The sequence below is a fragment of the Amblyraja radiata genome, chromosome 3 (genome assembly GCF_010909765.2).
Source record: "Amblyraja radiata isolate CabotCenter1 chromosome 3, sAmbRad1.1.pri, whole genome shotgun sequence".
Classification (NCBI taxonomy): Eukaryota; Metazoa; Chordata; class Chondrichthyes; order Rajiformes; family Rajidae; genus Amblyraja; species Amblyraja radiata.
Window position 1 is genome coordinate 49,760,331 of NC_045958.1, and position 18,637 is coordinate 49,778,967.

General features: G+C 42.6%; 1 protein-coding gene across 1 annotated transcript in view; it reads left to right on the forward strand.

Moving 5' to 3' along the window:
* fbn2 (fibrillin 2) overlaps positions 1–18,637 on the forward strand; it is a 304,739-nt gene that overhangs the window by 109,399 nt on the left and 176,703 nt on the right. Inside the window, exon 8 of the mRNA XM_033017776.1 lies at positions 13,724–13,849. Within this exon, the coding sequence (XP_032873667.1) occupies positions 13,724–13,849 (126 nt within the window). The remainder of the gene's footprint in view (positions 1–13,723; positions 13,850–18,637) is intronic.

Sequence of the window (18,637 nt, forward strand, 5' to 3'; positions counted from 1 at the left end):
GCTAAAGCTGTGTTGCCTAATTAAAGGCGCCTTGCCTAATTAAAGTCGCCTTGCCCAATTAAAGTCGCCTTGCCTAATTAAAGTCGCCTTGCCCTCTATATAATTAAAAGTTTAATCTTGACCACTTCCTGTTTGCGCTTTATATTGATTTTAGAAAATATATATACGGATGTTGGATAAACCCACGTTAAGCTGTGTAAAGTCAGGCAAACCATAATGCCCCTGATCCTTGCTCTGGGCTGAGTTGCCTCATCTCAATCAGGCCAGCAATTAAAAGCTTTCAATTTGCCATACATCTCCATAGCTAGAAAGGTAAAAATCTATTAAATCATTAGTACGTACAGAATATATAACAATGGCATCTCTTTTTATTAGTACGTACAGAATATATAACAATGGCATCTCTTTTTATGTCTCAAAGCATGATAAATGCAATTTATCACACTTTTTAAGCATTGTGACTATTGTATGAAAATAACAAAGCAATCTCGCTATGAAGATAAATGACCAGAAAACATTTTTGTTTTTGAGATCTTGAATTACTACTAATAAGAACTGACCCATCTCTAACTTCCCTCCAGAATGTAGGTGAGCATCTGTCTTAAACTAGCCTTCTGGTGGAGGTATTCTAGGGAGCTCCCAAATCGGTGAGAGGATGGCAAAATATTTGTATGTCGGAATGATGTGTGGTTTGAAAAAAAACATGCAAGTGACAGTATTTCCATGCACCTGTCCTTGCTCAGCTGATGGTAGATATTGTGGGTTTAGAAGGTCCTATCAAATAAGCTGTGGTGAAATGGTGCAGAGCATGTTACAGTTCCTACACACCATTGCAACAGTTTGATTGTGGCATAGAGAGTGAACCACAAACAAAAATACTGCAGGTTCTGTCAATCTGAAATAAAAGCAGAAAGTGCTGGAGAAATTCTGCAGGTAAGCGGCATCTGTGGAGAGAAAAACAAAGTTGACATTTCATGTCACTGGCCTTTCCCCATTATATGGATCTGGAAAATATCTGAGCAATGTTTTCCAGAGCCAGATATTTATGAGGGGGAAAGTGTTATCCAATAAACAGGAAGGCAGACAAAAAAGCTGGAGAAACTCAGCGGGTGAGGCAGCATCTATGGAGCGAAGGAATACGCAACACTAAACGTCGCCTATTTCCTTTGCTCCATAGATGCTGCCTCACCAGCTGAGTTTCTCCAGCTTTTTTGTCTACCATCAATTTTTCCAGCATCTGCAGTTCCTTCTTAAACATCCATTAAACAAGAGTACCCTCTTGTACTATTTTCCATTGCCACAGACCCTTTTATATTTTACCAAGCAGGAAGATATTAGACTCACTTTAATGTCTTCTCTTTAGCAATCACTACACTGATACATTAGCTCATGTTCCTACAATAAACAAATTCATCTGTTCAGCGGGCCAGGGAGCATCCTGACTAATCCGCAGCCTGAACTACTGTGTATTTCTCACATTTTCCGTCATTATTTCAGATATCCTGCATTTGCAGTTTTGACTTATGTTTCTGGAGGGAGGCTTAAATCCATTTTTTTTGAGTTAGAGTTTATTGATTGAGGCAAGACTTCAATGAGATATCAAAATATAAAAAGTAACAGTTTACTGTAAAATACCATTGTTACTTTGCATTATCACCAGATTTCCCCAACCAACTTGCCCCAAGTCATCTAGTCTTTTGTACAAAGTGCAACCATAATAGTGTTCCATAATACAACGTATTGCATTTAAAAATACAATAACGTTAAACATGATTTAATGAACCAAGTTCACCTACTGGTGCAATTAGTTAAGTCATTAATGAGATTGTTCCCTGTTTTTTCCAAAGAATCTTTCAAATAATATTTCAGTTTTTCCCCAATTTCTCCCTTACTTCGATGAACAGTGAATCAACAACTTTTGGATGAATACTCTTAGCATATTCATATTCCTAACCTAACTGCTAGATAAACCTCTTGCAGTTTTATGGGATTTACAATATCTTTATAGCATATGTATCCCTAATTTTTTTTGTCGTTCTTAATACTGAAATTGTGCTCCTCTTCCATGTCTACTGAGCTTTACATTAAAAGTGAGCTTTCTTTTTTCTTAGTCCATTGTGCAACCAAACATCATGGAAAGATCCATCAGACTCTTGTGTCTCCAATGCATTCTTACCCAGCTAAAAATATATATTTTTTACGTTTCAAAACATCTTTAGCCAATTGTTTTTCATGACTCCAATCAGGAATTACAGGATCCCAGCAGGTCATTGATCATGTTGGACCCTATATTTAAAAAAAACGAGCCTAATTTGCTTGAAATAGACTGAACTAATGCAGGGCAACAAATGTATATCTGGGTACTGATCAAATTAAATGGGTGTATATAATGGGGAAGATTATCGTATGGTTATATGGAAATAGACTGAACTAATGCAGGGCAACAAATGTATATCTGGGTACTGATCAAATTAAATGGGTGTATATAATGGGGAAGATTATCGTATTCCATGAACACTGGCTGCCTGCACTTGTATCAGATTGTTTCTTGAGCCATGTTCCAGGTGCAATGTTCCTGAATTCCAGCTCATTGTTAAGATCCAGTCAGCATTGTTCTACATCGGGGCTCACTCGTTGTAAGAGCCTAAAGAGGCTGTCCCTCTACGGCGACCTAATCCACGAGTTCAGAAGAGTTTGCCCTCGACTCATACTCGCAGCATGGTTGACACGAGGTCATAGAAAAATAGTTGCAGGAGTAGGCCATTCGGCCCTTCGAGCCTGCACCGCCATTCAATATGATCATGGCTGATCATCCATCTCAGTATCCTGTACCAGCCTTCTCTCCATACCCCCTGATCCCTTTAGTCACAAGGGCCACATCTAACTCCCTCTTAAATATAGCCAATGAACTGGCCTCAACTACCTTCTGTGGCAGAGAGTTCCAGAGACACACCACTCTCTGTGTGAAAAATGTTTTTCTCATCTCGGTCCTAAAGGATTTCCCCTTTATCCTTAAACTGTGACCCCTTGTCCTGGACTTCCCCAACATCGGGAACAATCTTCCTGCATCTAGCCTGTCCAACCCCCTAAGAATTTGGTACGTTTCTATAAGATCCCCCCTCAATCTTCTAAATTCTAGCGAGTACAAGCCGAGTCTATCCAGTCTTTCTTCATATGAAAGTCCTGACATCCCAGGAATCAGTCTGGTGAACCTTCTCTGTAAGAATGTCTTTCCTCAGATTTGGTGACCAAAACTGTACACAATACTCCAGGTGTGGTCTCACCAATACCCTGTACAACTGCAGTAGAACCTCCCTGCTCCTATACTCAAATCCTAGGAGGTCTTTGTAACTCTCCTTCATGCTCAAGAGTAGTCCCTGCTTACTCGAGGCCTCAGCTAGATCGCGGCGTATTTTTTAACATGCTGAAAAATGCCCGTGAGTAAAAAAAGGTCGCCATGGAAAAAATCGATATTTATGTTTACTCGTAGGTTTAGTCGAGGTAGATCATAGTAGGTCGGCATGTTATTCGTAGGTAATCGAGGGTAGTCATAGGCAATCAAAGGTAGTTGAAGATAGTCGTAGATAGTCTTCAACATAGTCGAAGGGAGGTCGAAGGAGATCGAAGGAGGTCATCTTCACTCTCCATTATTCGGTCCAATTTTCCCAAAGCTAGTCGAAGCTAGTCTTCAACATAGTTGAAGGAGGTCGAAGGTGGTCTTCCACATAGCCGAAGGAGGTCATCAATATGACACTTTTTCAAACTCTCCTAAACTCTTCTAAACTCGCCAATTAGGTCGCCTCAGTGGGACAGCCCCTTATGCCCCTGTCCCACTTAGGAAACCTGAACGGAAACCTCTGGAGGCTTTGCGCCCCACCCAAGGTTTCCGTGCGGTTCCCGGAGGTTTTTGTCAGTCTCCCTACCTGCTTCCACTACCTGCAACCTCCGGCAACCACCTGCAACCTCCGGGAACTGCACGGAAACCTTGGGTGGGGCGCAAAGTCTCCAGAGGTTTCCGTTCAGGTTTCCTAAGTGGGACAGGGGCATTAATCTACTGATGGCATTGGTAGTAATTGAGACTCTGCCACCAGGTTCATTGGGTGTTAAAACTTGTTATTGGGTGTATGAAAAGGTATTTAAAGTATTGAAATACATGTGTGCATACACACATGGTGCTGAAAATTAATTTTAAAATACTTCATTTTAATTGAATCAAATAATAATCTCTCCTCTCTGCTGGCAGCTGATTTCTCCTATTTGTTTTAATGCCAGGTTTAATCTGGCATAGACTCAATGGGCAGAATTCCCAGCCTGAGACCTGGAAACTGCAAACTTGGCAGAGATTCTTTGGGCTCCATGAGTCCACCAGTGCATTATTTATGTCTTGGGGCCAATGCTCTCCTGAGCAGAAGCCTACGCTGTTCAGGTTGTTCTACTGTCCAACCGAGTTATGGGCTTGTCTGCTCAGCAGAAGATCTGCACTGACGTATAAATATTTGTTATTTGTAAATGAATGTTAAATACAGCTGCTTTTGCAGGTATCCATTGGAAGTATGTACATATGTATCTATTACTGATTCGTCTCACAGGATAGATTTAGACACATTAAGATACTTTAGTAAGTTTTTAATAAACTTGCCTAAGCAAGTTAGAAAGCATCCTTTCATGCTTTGAACAACATTTGTCAAGCTGAGTTTGGCTAAGAATTTCAGATAATATCAGTTGCACTGTGTGACATTAATTTTAAAATAAATGCTTTATAGCACATTCCATACAGTGGTTTGTTGGATCACAGCTGAGGTGTGTTTTCCAAATGCTAGCAAGGTCTAGACAAAATCAAATTTTACTTAATTTGTGACCCTTCAACCATATAACCATATAACAATTACAGCACGGAAACAGGCCATCTCAGCCCTACAAGCCCGTGCTGAACACGTATTCTCCCCTAGTCCCATCTACCTACACTCAGACCATAACCCTCCATTCCTTTCCCGTCCATATACCTATCCAATTTATTTTTAAATGATAAAATCGAACCTGCCTCCACCACTTCCAGTGGAAACTCATTCCACACAGCTACCACTCTCTGAGTAAAGAAGTTCCCCCTCATGTTACCCCTAAACTTCAAATTCCCTTTTGTATGTAATTGGCTTGATTGAATTTCCCTTGCTTTGCTCCTAAGATTAGTTTTTATGACACCAAAGAAAGAAGGAACTTACATTTTTATAGAGGTAGTAATGGCCACAGGACAACCCGATGAGCTTCACAGCCGCTACTGAAATACAGCCGCAATTGTAATGCAGGGAATTGTTAAATTCCCTTTAGTTTAATTGAGAGATACAACATTAGAATGGGCCCTTCAGACCACAGAGTCCACTCCCATCGATCACCCGTACACGAGTTCTACGTTATCCCACTTTTGTACCATACATGCTAAGGGCAATTTGCCAATTAGCCAATTAACTTACAAACCTGCACGTCTTTGTGATGTGGGAGGAACCAGGAGCATCTGGAAAAAACCCACATGGTCACAAGGAGAACCTCCAAACTCTGCACAGACAGCACTCATAGATAGGTTTGAACACAGGTCACTGGCGCTGTGAGATAGCAGCTCTTCCACTGCGCCACTGTAATGCCCCTTGTTAAGCAATCTTCACCACCAATTTCCATCCGGCACTCCAATACACCTGGACCATTTCCGACACTTCCCTACCATTCCTTGACCTCACCATCTCCATCGCAGGGGACAGACTCCTGACCGACATACATTACAAACCCACTGACTCACATGGCTATCTGGACTACACGTCTTCCCACCCTGCCCCCTGTAAAGACTCCATCCCCTACTCCCAATTCCTCCGCCTACGCCGCATCTGTTCCCAGGATGAGACATTCCATACCAGGGCATCGGAAATGTCCTCGTTCTTCAGGGAACGGGGATTCCCCTCCGCCACCATAGATGAAGCTCACACCAGGGTCTCATCCATACCCCGTAACACTGCTCTCTCTCCCCATCCCCGCACTCACAACAAGGGCAGAGTCCCTCTGGTCCTCACCTTTCACCCCACCAGCCGGCAAATACAACACATAATCCTCCGCCATTTCCGCCACCTCCAACGTGACCCCACCATTCGCCACATCTTCCCATCTCCCCCCATGTCTGCCTTCCGCAAAGACCGCTCCCTCCGCAACTCCCTCGTCAATTCTTCCCTTCCCTCCCGCACCACCCCCTCCCCGGGCACTTTCCGTTGCAACCGCAAGAAATGCAACACCTGTCCCTTCACCTCCCCCCTTGACTCCATTCAAGGACCCAAGCAGTCGTTCCAGGTACGACAAAGGTTCACCTGTATCTCCTCCAACCTCATCTACTGCATCCGCTGCTCTAGATGTCAGCTGATTTACATCGGGGAGACTAAGCGGAGGTTGAGCGATCGTTTCGCCGAACACCTCCGCTCAGTCTGCAATAACCAACCTGACCTCCCGGTGGCTCAGCACTTCAACTCCCCCTCCCATTCCCAATCCGACCTCTCTGTCCTGGGTCTCCTCCATTGCCAGAGTGAGCAACAGCGGAAATTGGAGGAACAGCACCTCATATTCCGCCTGGGGACCTTGCGTCCGGATGGCATTAACATTGAATTCTCCAAATTTTGCTAGCCCTTGCTGTCTCCTCACCTTCCTTAACCCTATAGCTGTCTCCTCCCACCCTCCCATCCGCCCGCCCGCCCTCGGGCTCCTCCTCCTCCCCTTTTTCCTTCCTTCTCCCCCCCACCCCCCATCAGTCTGAAGAAGGGTTTTGGCCCGAAACGTCGCCTATTTCCTTCGCTCCATAGATGCTGCTGCACCCGCTGAGTTTCTCCAGCAATTTTGTGTACCTTCTAAGCAATCTCATAAATGGACAGCCAATGCAGCAGATTTGTTGATGGACAATGTCATTGTTCAACAGTTTTCTTGAAATAGTGGAATAAAGCAAGGATTTCTGTAGAAAATAGTCCCATATAGTAAAAGTGGGGTTTAATTTATTCTGTTGCCATTGGTTCTGGAAATACCCAAGATATGGGCTGGCACAGTGATGCAATTAGTTTTGCTGCACTTTCACAGCTCTAGCCATCTGAGTGCAGTCTAGATCTTTGGTTCTGTCTAAGTCCAGTTTGCACGTCCTCCCTCGTGAGATTCCCTCCACTCACCAAAAATGAACAATTTCCTAGGTTAAATGGCCACTGTACATTGCTACTAGAACAGTAAAATGTGGGCAATCTGATGGGAATGTGTAGAGAGTAAAATGGGATTACTGTAAATGAATGTTTTGGCAGTGTGCAAATTGGCCTGGTTCCAAGCTGTATGACTATGATATAACATAGAAACTGAATCTTATTGCTGCTGAATCCTGTTAGACTTCATGATGCATCTTAAGATGTAATTAAATTTTACAAAAACATGATGGTTGTGCAGAAATGCAGTTCTTGTTTAGATTCCCATGTTTTCTAGTTAACTCAAGTGGGAGAAATAGATTTTTATTTTACTTCTGTCAGTAGTTACAATACAATACAATACAATACAATACAATTCAATTTATTGTCATTTGGACCCCTTGAGGTCCAAACGAAATGCCGTTTCTGCAGCCATACATTACAAACAAATAGACCCAAGACACAACATAATTTACATAAACATCCATCACATTGCTGTGATGGAAGGCCAAACAAACTTCTCTCTCCACTGCACTCTCCCCCCCGATGTCAGAGTCAAAGTCAAAGTCAAAGCCCCCGGCGGGCGATGGCGAATTGTCCCGTGGCCATTAAGCCACGCCGGGTGATGCAAGGTCGCGCACCGGGTCTTGGTGTTAGAGCCCCCGGCGCGCGCTCGCAGAGACCCGCCGCCATTCCAAGCCGCGCGGGGCGGTGCTGTAAGGCCCCGCTCCAGGTGCTCTTCAACCCCGCAACTCGGGCGGGAGAAGTCGCCGCTGCGGAAGCCCCGAAAAGCGGTCTCCCTCCAGGGACCCGCGGGCTCCCGGTGTTACCGCCCGCCAAACCCGCAGTTGCAGCCACCGAATCTCCGGGGGTCGGGTCGCAGCAGCGTCCACCACAGCTCCACCCGCTCTGGACTCGGCCAGCTCCGCGACGGTGAGGTGAGTAGTCGGCACCACAGCCCCCGGTCTTCCTGTTGGAGGCCGCTCCTCGTTGCAGCCCCAACGACAACGGAGACCCGACAAAGAAAAGGTCGGGTCTCCCGTGCAGTGAAGGTCGGGGTCTCCCGTGCTCTTCATAGTTGCAATGAAGAGCAGAAAACCATGTCCTCGCCATGGAAAATGTTACTCCCTATGTTTCTGAGTGTTGATACATGGACATATTCAATCAAGTTTTATAATTAGTGACCAGAAAATTGACCACAGCCTGTGTTATTGTTTGAACATCAAGCTGTTTAAGTGGAAGCAGTTATTAAGACCAATTTTGTTAAAATGAAAGCCATTTCATTAAAATATACATCACAGGCTAAAGTTCATTTGTATTCTGACGAATGGAAGAATGTCCATGATCAAATGAAGGAACTTATATTTGCAAACATCAGATCACATTCTCAGTGTGAGCTAAAGCTATCATTAAAATAATTTGTGGAGTCACAGTTATTAATCAGAGTTGCCAGCTATTTTGCACGCAGTAAGATGTCAAAAAAAAATAATCAGATATATGATCATTTGAGATCGTACTGCAAGCCATTTGGCTCATCAAGCCCATGTCTGCTTTTCATAGAGTAACTTAGTCTTGCTTCCATTGTGCTTTCTCTATAACTCTGAAAATTAATTTTACCTCAAGATAACCCTAATCATCTTTCAGGCAATGAATTCCTAATCACAATTATTCTGCATAAGCAATTTTCCTCACGATCCCCAGATCTTTTTGCCCTTTACTTTGATCCTTGAAACCTTGGGCAGTTTGGATCTGTTTATCTCTGTAGTGGACTGTCCACTCCAATAGATAGTGCTGGATTCGCAGATTTCTGTTAGGATTGTATTTCACTCCTACCCAAACGCTTTTATTTCACATTTGTTATATGTTACACTCCAGTGAATCCAATGAGTTTAAAGGGAGGGGAAATTACATAAGCTGTCCAAATAATGGCTCCAGCTGCAAACCTATCCACTGTCCTGACCTCCAGTGTTCCCAATCTCAACTACAGCTCCAAAGGCACATCCAGCCCAAAGTGTGATGTCGGCCTCTCAGTCGACTGAAGTCGGTGTTTAGCCTGCATATTTCTCGGTGTGACTGTTGAGACACTGCAAGACCCAAGGGGTTGGACAGGCTAGATGCAGGAAGATTGCTCCCGATGTTGGGGAAGTCCAGGACAAGGGGTCACAGCTTAAGGATAAGGGGGAAATCCTTTAAAACCGAGATGAGAAGAACTTTTTTCACACAGAGAGTGGTGAATCTCTGGAACTCCCTGCCACAGAGGGTAGTCGAGGCTAGTTCATTGGCTATATTTAAGAGGGAGTTAGATGTGGCCCTTGTGGCTAAGGGGATCAGAGGGTATGGAGAGAAGGCAGGTACGGGATACTGAGTTGGATGATCAGCCATGATCATATTGAATGGCGGTGCAGGCTCGAAGGGCCGAATGGCCTACTCCTGCACCTAATTTCTATGTTTCTATGTTTCTAAGTGGGATTCAACGTTGGAAGGCATTTGGAATTCATTCTCCTCCACTTGCTCTCTGGCCCCCTGATACACATTCTGGAGTAATGAGTGAGCCAGATGTCAGACCGTCAGAATATCCAAACAATCAGATCCCAGATTATTGGAGTCTTGCAAAAGATTGTGTAATCTGGCCCCATTGGATGAGTTGTGATGATTTTTGCTGATCTCTTTAATTTTCTTGGTTCAGAATTAATTTAAAAAAAAACTATTACAGTTAGTTGTCCTATTTAAAAGTTATTAAAATATTAAAAATAAAACTGAAATATAGTTTGAAAGAGATTAATACAAAAAAAAACTTTTAGTTAAAAAATATAAATTTCCTGAAACTTTTCAAATCTCCCTCTTGGTTTCATCCTCTCCACTGAAATGAATGAAGTCAATATACAGCCTGCAGATTTCTCATTATATTGAGGGATCAGGCTGCATTAAGTTGGTGCTGTACCTCTAAATCCACAAGGGAGCAAATGTTAGTGTAGCTGGAATGCATCCTCACCTTCTGCTGAATTTGTCACGAAGATCCCTGATGCGCTGAGCTTAGAGACTGAACGTACTTTACATCTGGTGACTTAGCATGATCCTATCCATAAATAAAAAGCAAATGTTTTTTTTAAATTTATATTTAAATTAATTTCTCATTTGTTATTTTTAACAAGTATATTTCTAAACCTGTTTTTAAATTTAAATATACCTTTTAAACTATTTTAAAAGTCTCCGTACATCAGTGAGATTTAAGAGTTAAAAATTCCATGGCTAACGGCGACCTGTTAAAAGGCATTTTAGATGTGCGAGGATCGAGCTTCTCCACCTAAGACCTGCGGGACTGACATATGATGAAAGAATAGGCCGACTGGGCTTATATTCACTGGAATTTAGAAGGATGACAGGGAATCTCATAGAACTATATACAATTCTTAAGGGATTGGACAGGCTAGATGCAGGAAAAATGTTCCTGATGTTGGTGAAGTCCAGAACCAGGGGTCACAGTTTAGGAATAAGAGGTAGGCCATTTAGGACTGAGATGAGGAAAAACATTTTCACCTGAGAGTTGTGAATCTGTGGAATTATCTCCAAAAAGGCAGTGGAGGCCAATTCACTGGATGTTTTCAAGAGAGAGTTAGATTTAGCTCTTAGGGCTAAAGCAGGAATAGGGTACAGATTCTGGATGATCAGCCATGATCATATTGAATGGCGGTGCTGGCACGAAGGGCCGAATGGCCTACTTCTGCACCTATTTTCTATGTTTCTATGAGACCTAATGGCTGCTCGTTGCTCACGCTACCTCAGGGGAATCCGGATTTACATGTTCAACAATTTCACAGAGCCACATAAAGTCATTATGGCTACAGGAATTGTACAAATGGCAAGATTAAGATAATTGTGTACGTGATTCTTCATGCCAAAATATAATACTTGATACAAGGAAATGCAGTGCTGGTGTACAAAGGATGTACAAAAATAATTGTCACTTAACTATATTTCATCTGTCATTCGTCTGCTCATTCTGCTAGATTATCCATGTTGTCCTCTGCAATGATTGCCATGCCTTCTAGTTTGGTGGTGTCTGCTGAATTGAAAATTTTACACTGCGCACTCAATTCCTAGTCATTGATGTACAAGAACAAAAAATAAATAGTCCCAGCACTGAATCTACCATTTGATTTTCTGATTTTAGGCTAAATTGTTGGAAGCTTTTATATTGGATTTTGACCATTTTTTAAATAAAGGTTCATATAGATGGCATTAACTTCATTCTCTTCATCAACCGTTCATGTTACCTCATGATACAAATTCATTTGTTTAAATATTACCACTGGCTGGCCATTAATTAATGGGATCCTTAACAATCTTTTGGAGGTTTTCTTCTTCAATTTTTTTATCACTCCTCTTGGCATCTCTGAAATATTACTACAATACCATTTATTTGTCATTTGAACCTCACATGAGGTTTAAACGAAATTTGGTTTCTGCAGTCATACAAGAAAAGAACCAAGACACACCAACACAATTTACACAAACAGCCATCACAGTGAATCAAAGTCAAAGCCCCCGGCGGGCGCTAGCAAATCCGCGGCCATTTAAAGCCGCGCCGGGTGATGTAAGCCCCTGCTCCGGGTCTTGATGTTGGAGCCCTCGGCGGGCGCTAGCAAGTCCCGCGGCTGTTTAAGCAGCGCAGGGCGATGTAAGGCCCCGCTCCAGGCCACTTTCAACCCCGCAATTCGGGCGGGAGAAGTTACCGTTGCTGGTGCTCCGTGAAGCAGTCTCCCACCGGGGACCCGCGAGCTCCCGGTGTCACCATCCACCGGAGTCGGGTCGGAGTCGGGTCGCAGCAACGCGCCATCACAGCTCTCCACGCTCCGAAGCTGGCCTGCTCCACGATGGTAGGTCCGCAGCTCCGCCGGCTCCGTGACTTGAGCTGTCGTTCCGGCTGGAGGCCGTTCCACGGCGCTAGGCCCCAACGGCAACGGAGACCCGACAAGGAAAGGTCGGGTCCCCGTACAGGGAAGAGATTTAAAAGTTTCTACCCTGCAGTGAAGGAGGCAAACACTTGTACTCACTTTATCATATGGGTATTATAGGCATCTCCATTCAACCTTTTTCCATTCAACATATATTTTAGATCTTTTCACACATTGTCCGCTGCCTTTAGGCAGTTGTTGCAATGTAATCTAAATTGTGTTTTCTTGGTGAGAACCTAGTGATGGAGCATAGACTATTGGATATTTTTAAAGTGGGATATATTAATGAATAATTAACTTGAATAATTGTAATAATGGGTTCAATTGCCCAACCTTCCTATTGGTAACGGCAAAAATATGCAATTTTCTGTGTCCATCAGGTTTATTTGTGTGTAAGATGTCTAATATACTAAGTCCTTCATTGAAGTTCACTTTTAAGAAATAAAGTGCGTGTAAAATTATATATCTGCTATCTGTATACAAAATGGGTCATTAATCTTTGTCAATTCAAAGGAGCAGGCCATTCGGCCCTTCGAGCCGCACCACCACTCAATATGATCATGGCTGATCATCCAAAATCAACAGCCCGATCCTGCTTCTCCCCATATCCCTTGATTCCGTTAGCCCTAAGAGCTAAATCTAACTCAATATATCAAACCCAGTAATATTTGAGGATGTGGAAATTCAGAGCTGAGAGCACACTGGGAGATCGTTGTTTACAGACACGAAAAGAATAAGAGGGTTCCAAGAAGAATGTTCAAATGTATGAGGATATTTCTTACAATCAGTAAGAAAGCATTATTCCCATTCCAGAGGGTATTGACCATTCGATAAATATTTAAATTAACTGGCAAAAGAATCATAGAGGAGATAGGAAGATTTATTTTTTAATACTATCTGTGATCAGGAAGGGGTGGTAGCAATAGATTCAATAGAAAGTTTGAAAATCAAGTTAGATAAGTTACAGAAGGGGCAACATTTGATGGAAAGAGCAAAGGAAGGAACTAATTAGATAGCACCTTTAAAAAAAATAGTATACACTCTGGGCCATGTGGCCATCATTGCTGATGATTCTAAAACAGCTGGCTGGTGACATTAAAAAGCTCTCTGACAACACAGAACCATGCAGCACGGAAACCAGGCCTTACTACCCAACTTGTCCATTCTGCCCAAAATGTCCTTTTTAGGCTTAGTCCATTTGCTGCATTTAGCCCATCCACCACTCAACCTTGCTTGTCCAAATATCTTGTAAATGTTTATTGTGAGGGAGTTTTGTCTACATTTCATCTATAATAGAGCGGGTGAAGAACTGGTGAAGCCTAATGTTCCATATGGGGCCTGGGTGACTGTAGGCAATACACTGAAAACATTGAGTCCAAGTTAAGTTGTGACATGCCCCTGAATATTGCTGTTGATAATGATTCTTTGCTGCGATTAAATTTTAGATTTTCAAAGGAATTAACTGTTCAGGTAAACATTTATAACAATTGCAAATTTATCTCTAATAGCCCATATGGATATATTTTTAATCATACTCTATATATTGTTCCCTTTCCTCCCCCCCCCCCCCCCCCCCCCCAGATATTGATGAATGTCAAATTATCCTTGGTACCTGTGATGGAGGCGAATGTACGAACACTATTGGAAGCTTTTACTGTACCTGCCTCCGTGGCTATGTAACATCTCCAGAAGGCTCTCGATGCATTGGTGAGTATAAAGTACAGACTTGCAAGATATCGATTTTAAAAGTGAAAGCAAAGATCTGCCAAATACAACACAAATCCTTCATTCTATTATTCTACTTGCTTTGGGCAGCCTTCTGATGGTGTATTATGTGAAGGAAATAGTTCTGGATGAATTACTCCATGGAATGTTACTTTGAGAATTATCTTCTGTCACTAGTTGATTTCATCTGCTGCTGTTTCAGTAAAATTGTAGGATTGGTAATGAGAGCTGTTGAAACTGAAGAAGGTATTAAAATCATTTGAAAAATATCAACTATGTGGCATCAAATCATAACTTTTATTAGTCATGTAAATAATTCATTTTGGTCATCAACTCTTTATGGGAAATGCCTATTGATTAGTTTCCATTAGTCTCATGCAATACAGTGATTAAAAAGTGGAAGTACTGGATTTTAGGTTCCAAACCTTTGATCAGTTTTTCCTTTTCCAAGCCAATTTTACATAGATACAAAGACAATAGGCACAGTAGGCCATTCGGCCCTTCGAGCCAGCACCACCACTTATTGTGATCATGGTTGATCATTCACAATCAGTACCCATTCCTGCCTTCTCCCCATACCCCTTGAGATTCCGCTAGCCCTAAGAGCTCTAACTCTCTCTTGAATGCATCCAGTGAATCGGCCTCCACTGCACTTCTGTGGCAGAGAATTCCACAAATTCACAACTCTCTGTGTGAAAAAGTTTTTCCTCACCTCAGTTCTAAATGGCCTACTCCTAATTCTTAAACTGTGGCCCCTGGTTCTGGACACCCCCAACATCTGGAACATTTTTCTTGCATCTAGCGTGTCCAATCCCTTAATAATTTTATGTTTCTATAAGATACCCTCTCATCCTTCTAAATTCCATTGAATACAAGCCCAATCACTTAATTCTTTCATTATATGACAGTCCCGCCATCCCGGGAATTAACCTTGTGAACCTACACTGCTCTCCCTCAATAGCAAGAATATCGTTCCTCAAATTAGGAGACCAAAACTGCACACAACACTCCACGTGTGGTCTCACCAGGGCCCTGTACAACTGTAGAAGGACCTCTTTGCTCCTATACTCAACTTCTCTCATTATGAAGGCCAACATGCCATTAGCTTTCTTCACTGCCTGTTGTACCTGAAAGCTTACTTTCAGTGACTGAAATACAAGGACACCCAGGTCTCCCCCCCCCCCCCCCCCCCCCCCCCACCTCTGAAGAGCTATTTTCATGTTTGACGTTGGGCGAATAATATTGAATATCAGATTGCCAGAACGTTTACTAAATACACAATGAAGTCTAATTTTTATCCTTAAGATAGACACAAAGTGCTGGAAAAAAAGGATAGGTGACATTTCGGATCGGGACTCTTCTTCAGATCCTTTCTCCAGAGATGCTGCCTGATTTGTTGAGTAACTCCTGAACTTTATGTTTATCTTTGGTATAAACCAGCATCTGTGGTTCTTTGTTTCTATTAATTTTACCCTTGTCATTACCACTTTCATTAACTATCCTCAAGAGATGAATACTGACATTTCCATATGCATTGCAGTCAAATGTATCAAAGAAGTATAAGGATATCAGAAACCGAAACAAAAGCAGCCCTTTAACCGCTAGCCCTAAGAGCTCTAACTCTCTCTTGAATGCATCCAGAGATGAATACTGACATTTCCATATGCATTGCAGTCAAATGTATCAAAGAAGTATAAGGATATCAGAAACCGAAACAAAAGCAGCCCTTTAACTGCTAGCCCTAAGAGCTCTAACTCTCTCTTGAATGCATCCAGTGAATCGGCCTCCACTGCACTTCTGTGGCAGAGAATTCCACAAATTCACAACTCTCTGTGTGAAAAAGTTTTTCCTCACCTCAGTTCTAAATGGCCTACTCCTAATTCTTAAACTGTGGCCCCTGGTTCTGAACCAAAGAGTTCACCTTTAACTCTCTGGGTGAAAAAGTTTTTTCTCATGCCAGTCTTAAATGGCTTCCCCTTTATTCTAAGACTGGGGCACCTGGTTCTGGACTTGCCCAACATTGGGAACATTTTTCCTGCGTCCAGCTTGTCCAGTCCTTTTATAATTTTATATGTTTCTATAAGATCCCCCTCATCCTTCTAAACTGCAGTGAATACTGCAATGAAAATTGTGTTTTTTCTTGAAAATAACATGAACACAATGTTAGCTGTTAATTAATGAAAATGGAAGAATTTGATTATAACCGATATTTTTTTAAATCGCGATTTAAAAAAATGTAAATGAGGTTCATGATCCCATTGCGATGTTGAACGCTGCTGACGATCAGGGCGTGGAAAAGTGGTTTTAAAAAGTGGTTTTTGTAAAGTTTTAAATGTCAATAACTTGTAAAATATAACATAAATCCGAAAGAAACTTGTTTCTTTTACATCCCAGGACAATGGTGAGTAAGATGGGCCATAACTTGCAGCGCTATCGTGTACCGCAGGGTTTTGGAATGTCGCACGCACGCACTCACGCATACATACAGACAAAATGAGAGTTTTAGTAATATAAATATATTATATAAATGTATATAGATCTACCTGTACTCCTAGATCCCTCTGCTCTACAACACTCCCCAGAACCCTGCCATTCACTGTGTAGGCCCTGCCCTGGTTATTCTTTCCAAAATGAACATTTCTGGAAACTCCATCACCCATTCCTCAGCCCACCTGCCCAACCATTCAAGATCCTGCTGCAATTTTTGACAAACATCGTCACTATCTACAATTATGTATATAGCGCATTAGAATTATCTGTAAACTTACTAATCATGCTTTGTGTGTTCTCATCCAAATAATTGATATGGATGACAAACAGCAATGGGCTCAGCACTGAATCCTGTGACACACCACCAGTCACAGGCCTCTTGACTGAAAAACAACCTTCCACCATCTTCCTCTGCTTCCTTCTATGAAGCCAATTTTCTTTAATAAATATCAGTGGTCCAAGTACAAATGCGGACCAGCACAGTGAGGAATTGTCACCAATGTGCCTATTTTTCACATGGAAAATTGGGCAAAACACATTCATTTTTACCCCAAATGTGCCTCATGCCACAATTTACATATATGTGCCTGCCTCTAGCTGTCATGGAGCTTTGTTTGGTGACTATTCATATTTGAAATTTGAATACTAAGCTTCAAGAAGTTCATACAACTTTTTACCATGGATGGAAACTGAATTTACAACGCATGCTACCATCACTAGAAGCTCTGTGCTTGGAGTGTTAATTTGCAAAATCAACTTCATCTACTTTACTCTCAGAAGAATATTTTGTTGTACACCAGTGATACATTTTCTTTTCCCACATGAGGCAATTTCATAACTTCGATGAAGAATCACTGCCAAATCACTGACAGTGTGTCATGAATTTTGTGCTATGGACCAATGCCTGCTCAGAATAGAGTCGTACTCTTTAGTTTTCAGCTAACAGAAATAAATATTTTAAATATTCTTTTTTATATTCTTTCTCTTTCCACTGACCTCTCTATCCTCTGCAATTCAACTCTAGTTTGATCTTGTTTTATCCCTAGAATGTCCTCTACTAATTCCTCTACTTATTTTGTATATACCTACTTTTTGTTTTTTTTGTTGCTAAGTATCCAGCTTATCATTATCTGGATTTTCTTTTCACAGATACTAACCGACCTCCTTTCTATTTCCATCATTCATTATTTATATGTTTTGGTTTATTTAACTTTTTTCCCATTTTGTCATTTATTCAAATAAATTGGACTGATTTTGTCTCCCATGATGTTTCAATAATATACATAGTGCCATTCATTGCAGCCTGACGAGGGATTTCAGTCCCTTGAATGTGCAGCTGGACTACAACCATAAACCATACACGTGTCTGACTGTGCCTCATTCAATTCATTTAAATGGAAATCAAAATTAAGTTACATAAACCAAGGGCAGAGAGGGAGGGGATGGAGAGGGAGAGGGAGAGGGAGAGTGTAGAGAGGGAGTAGAGGGAGAGGGGAAGATAGGGAGGGGGAGAGAGGAATGGGGGAGATGGAGGGGGTAGAGTGGGGGGGGGGGGAGGGAGGGGATAGAGAGGGTGGGAGTGAGGGTAGATAGGGAGGGGGCATCTCCCTCCTCCACCTCTTCCCATCTCCCTCCTCCACTGCTCCCCATCTCCTTCTACCAACCCACTCCCCATTCCATCTCCCTCCTCCTCATTTCCCTCATCCTCCTCCCCTCACTCCCATTCCCTGCCCCAGGACCTACTCGGGTCGTAGAGCAGCGCCAGTGCCTGGAACTCGGCCTGGTTCTCGTATTCGGCCCGGCCCTGACTGTAGACTCCAGCCATCAGATTGGCCGCTGCCTGGGCTCCACTGCAGGCCCCGACTTAATCTCTGGACTCGTCCCTGACCCCGGACCTAGGCTCGTACTTAGTTCCAGCGGCGGCTTCTTTCTCGGCCCTGGTCACTACCCCATCCCAAGCTCCAGGCTCTGCTCTCACTCCAGCTCGAGCACCAGGCTTGGCTCCAACCAGGGCCCGCGGCACCACCCTCGCCACCAGGTATCGGCAGCTGCCTCAAGGAGTGTCCCGTCCAGCCTTGCGAGTGCATTGTGACGTCACTCGGATTTCTTTTTCAGAAATGGGTGAGTTTTTGGGGCTGTTTATAAAATTTAAAGGATTAATATCATCCGAAATATAGATGGGAATGCGACGGAAAGATGTTTATCGCCGCAAAGGGAAAATGAGTAGGATATGTGAAAATGGGAAGTCTGCAGCCTAATGTTTGGAAAAAGATAGGAAAA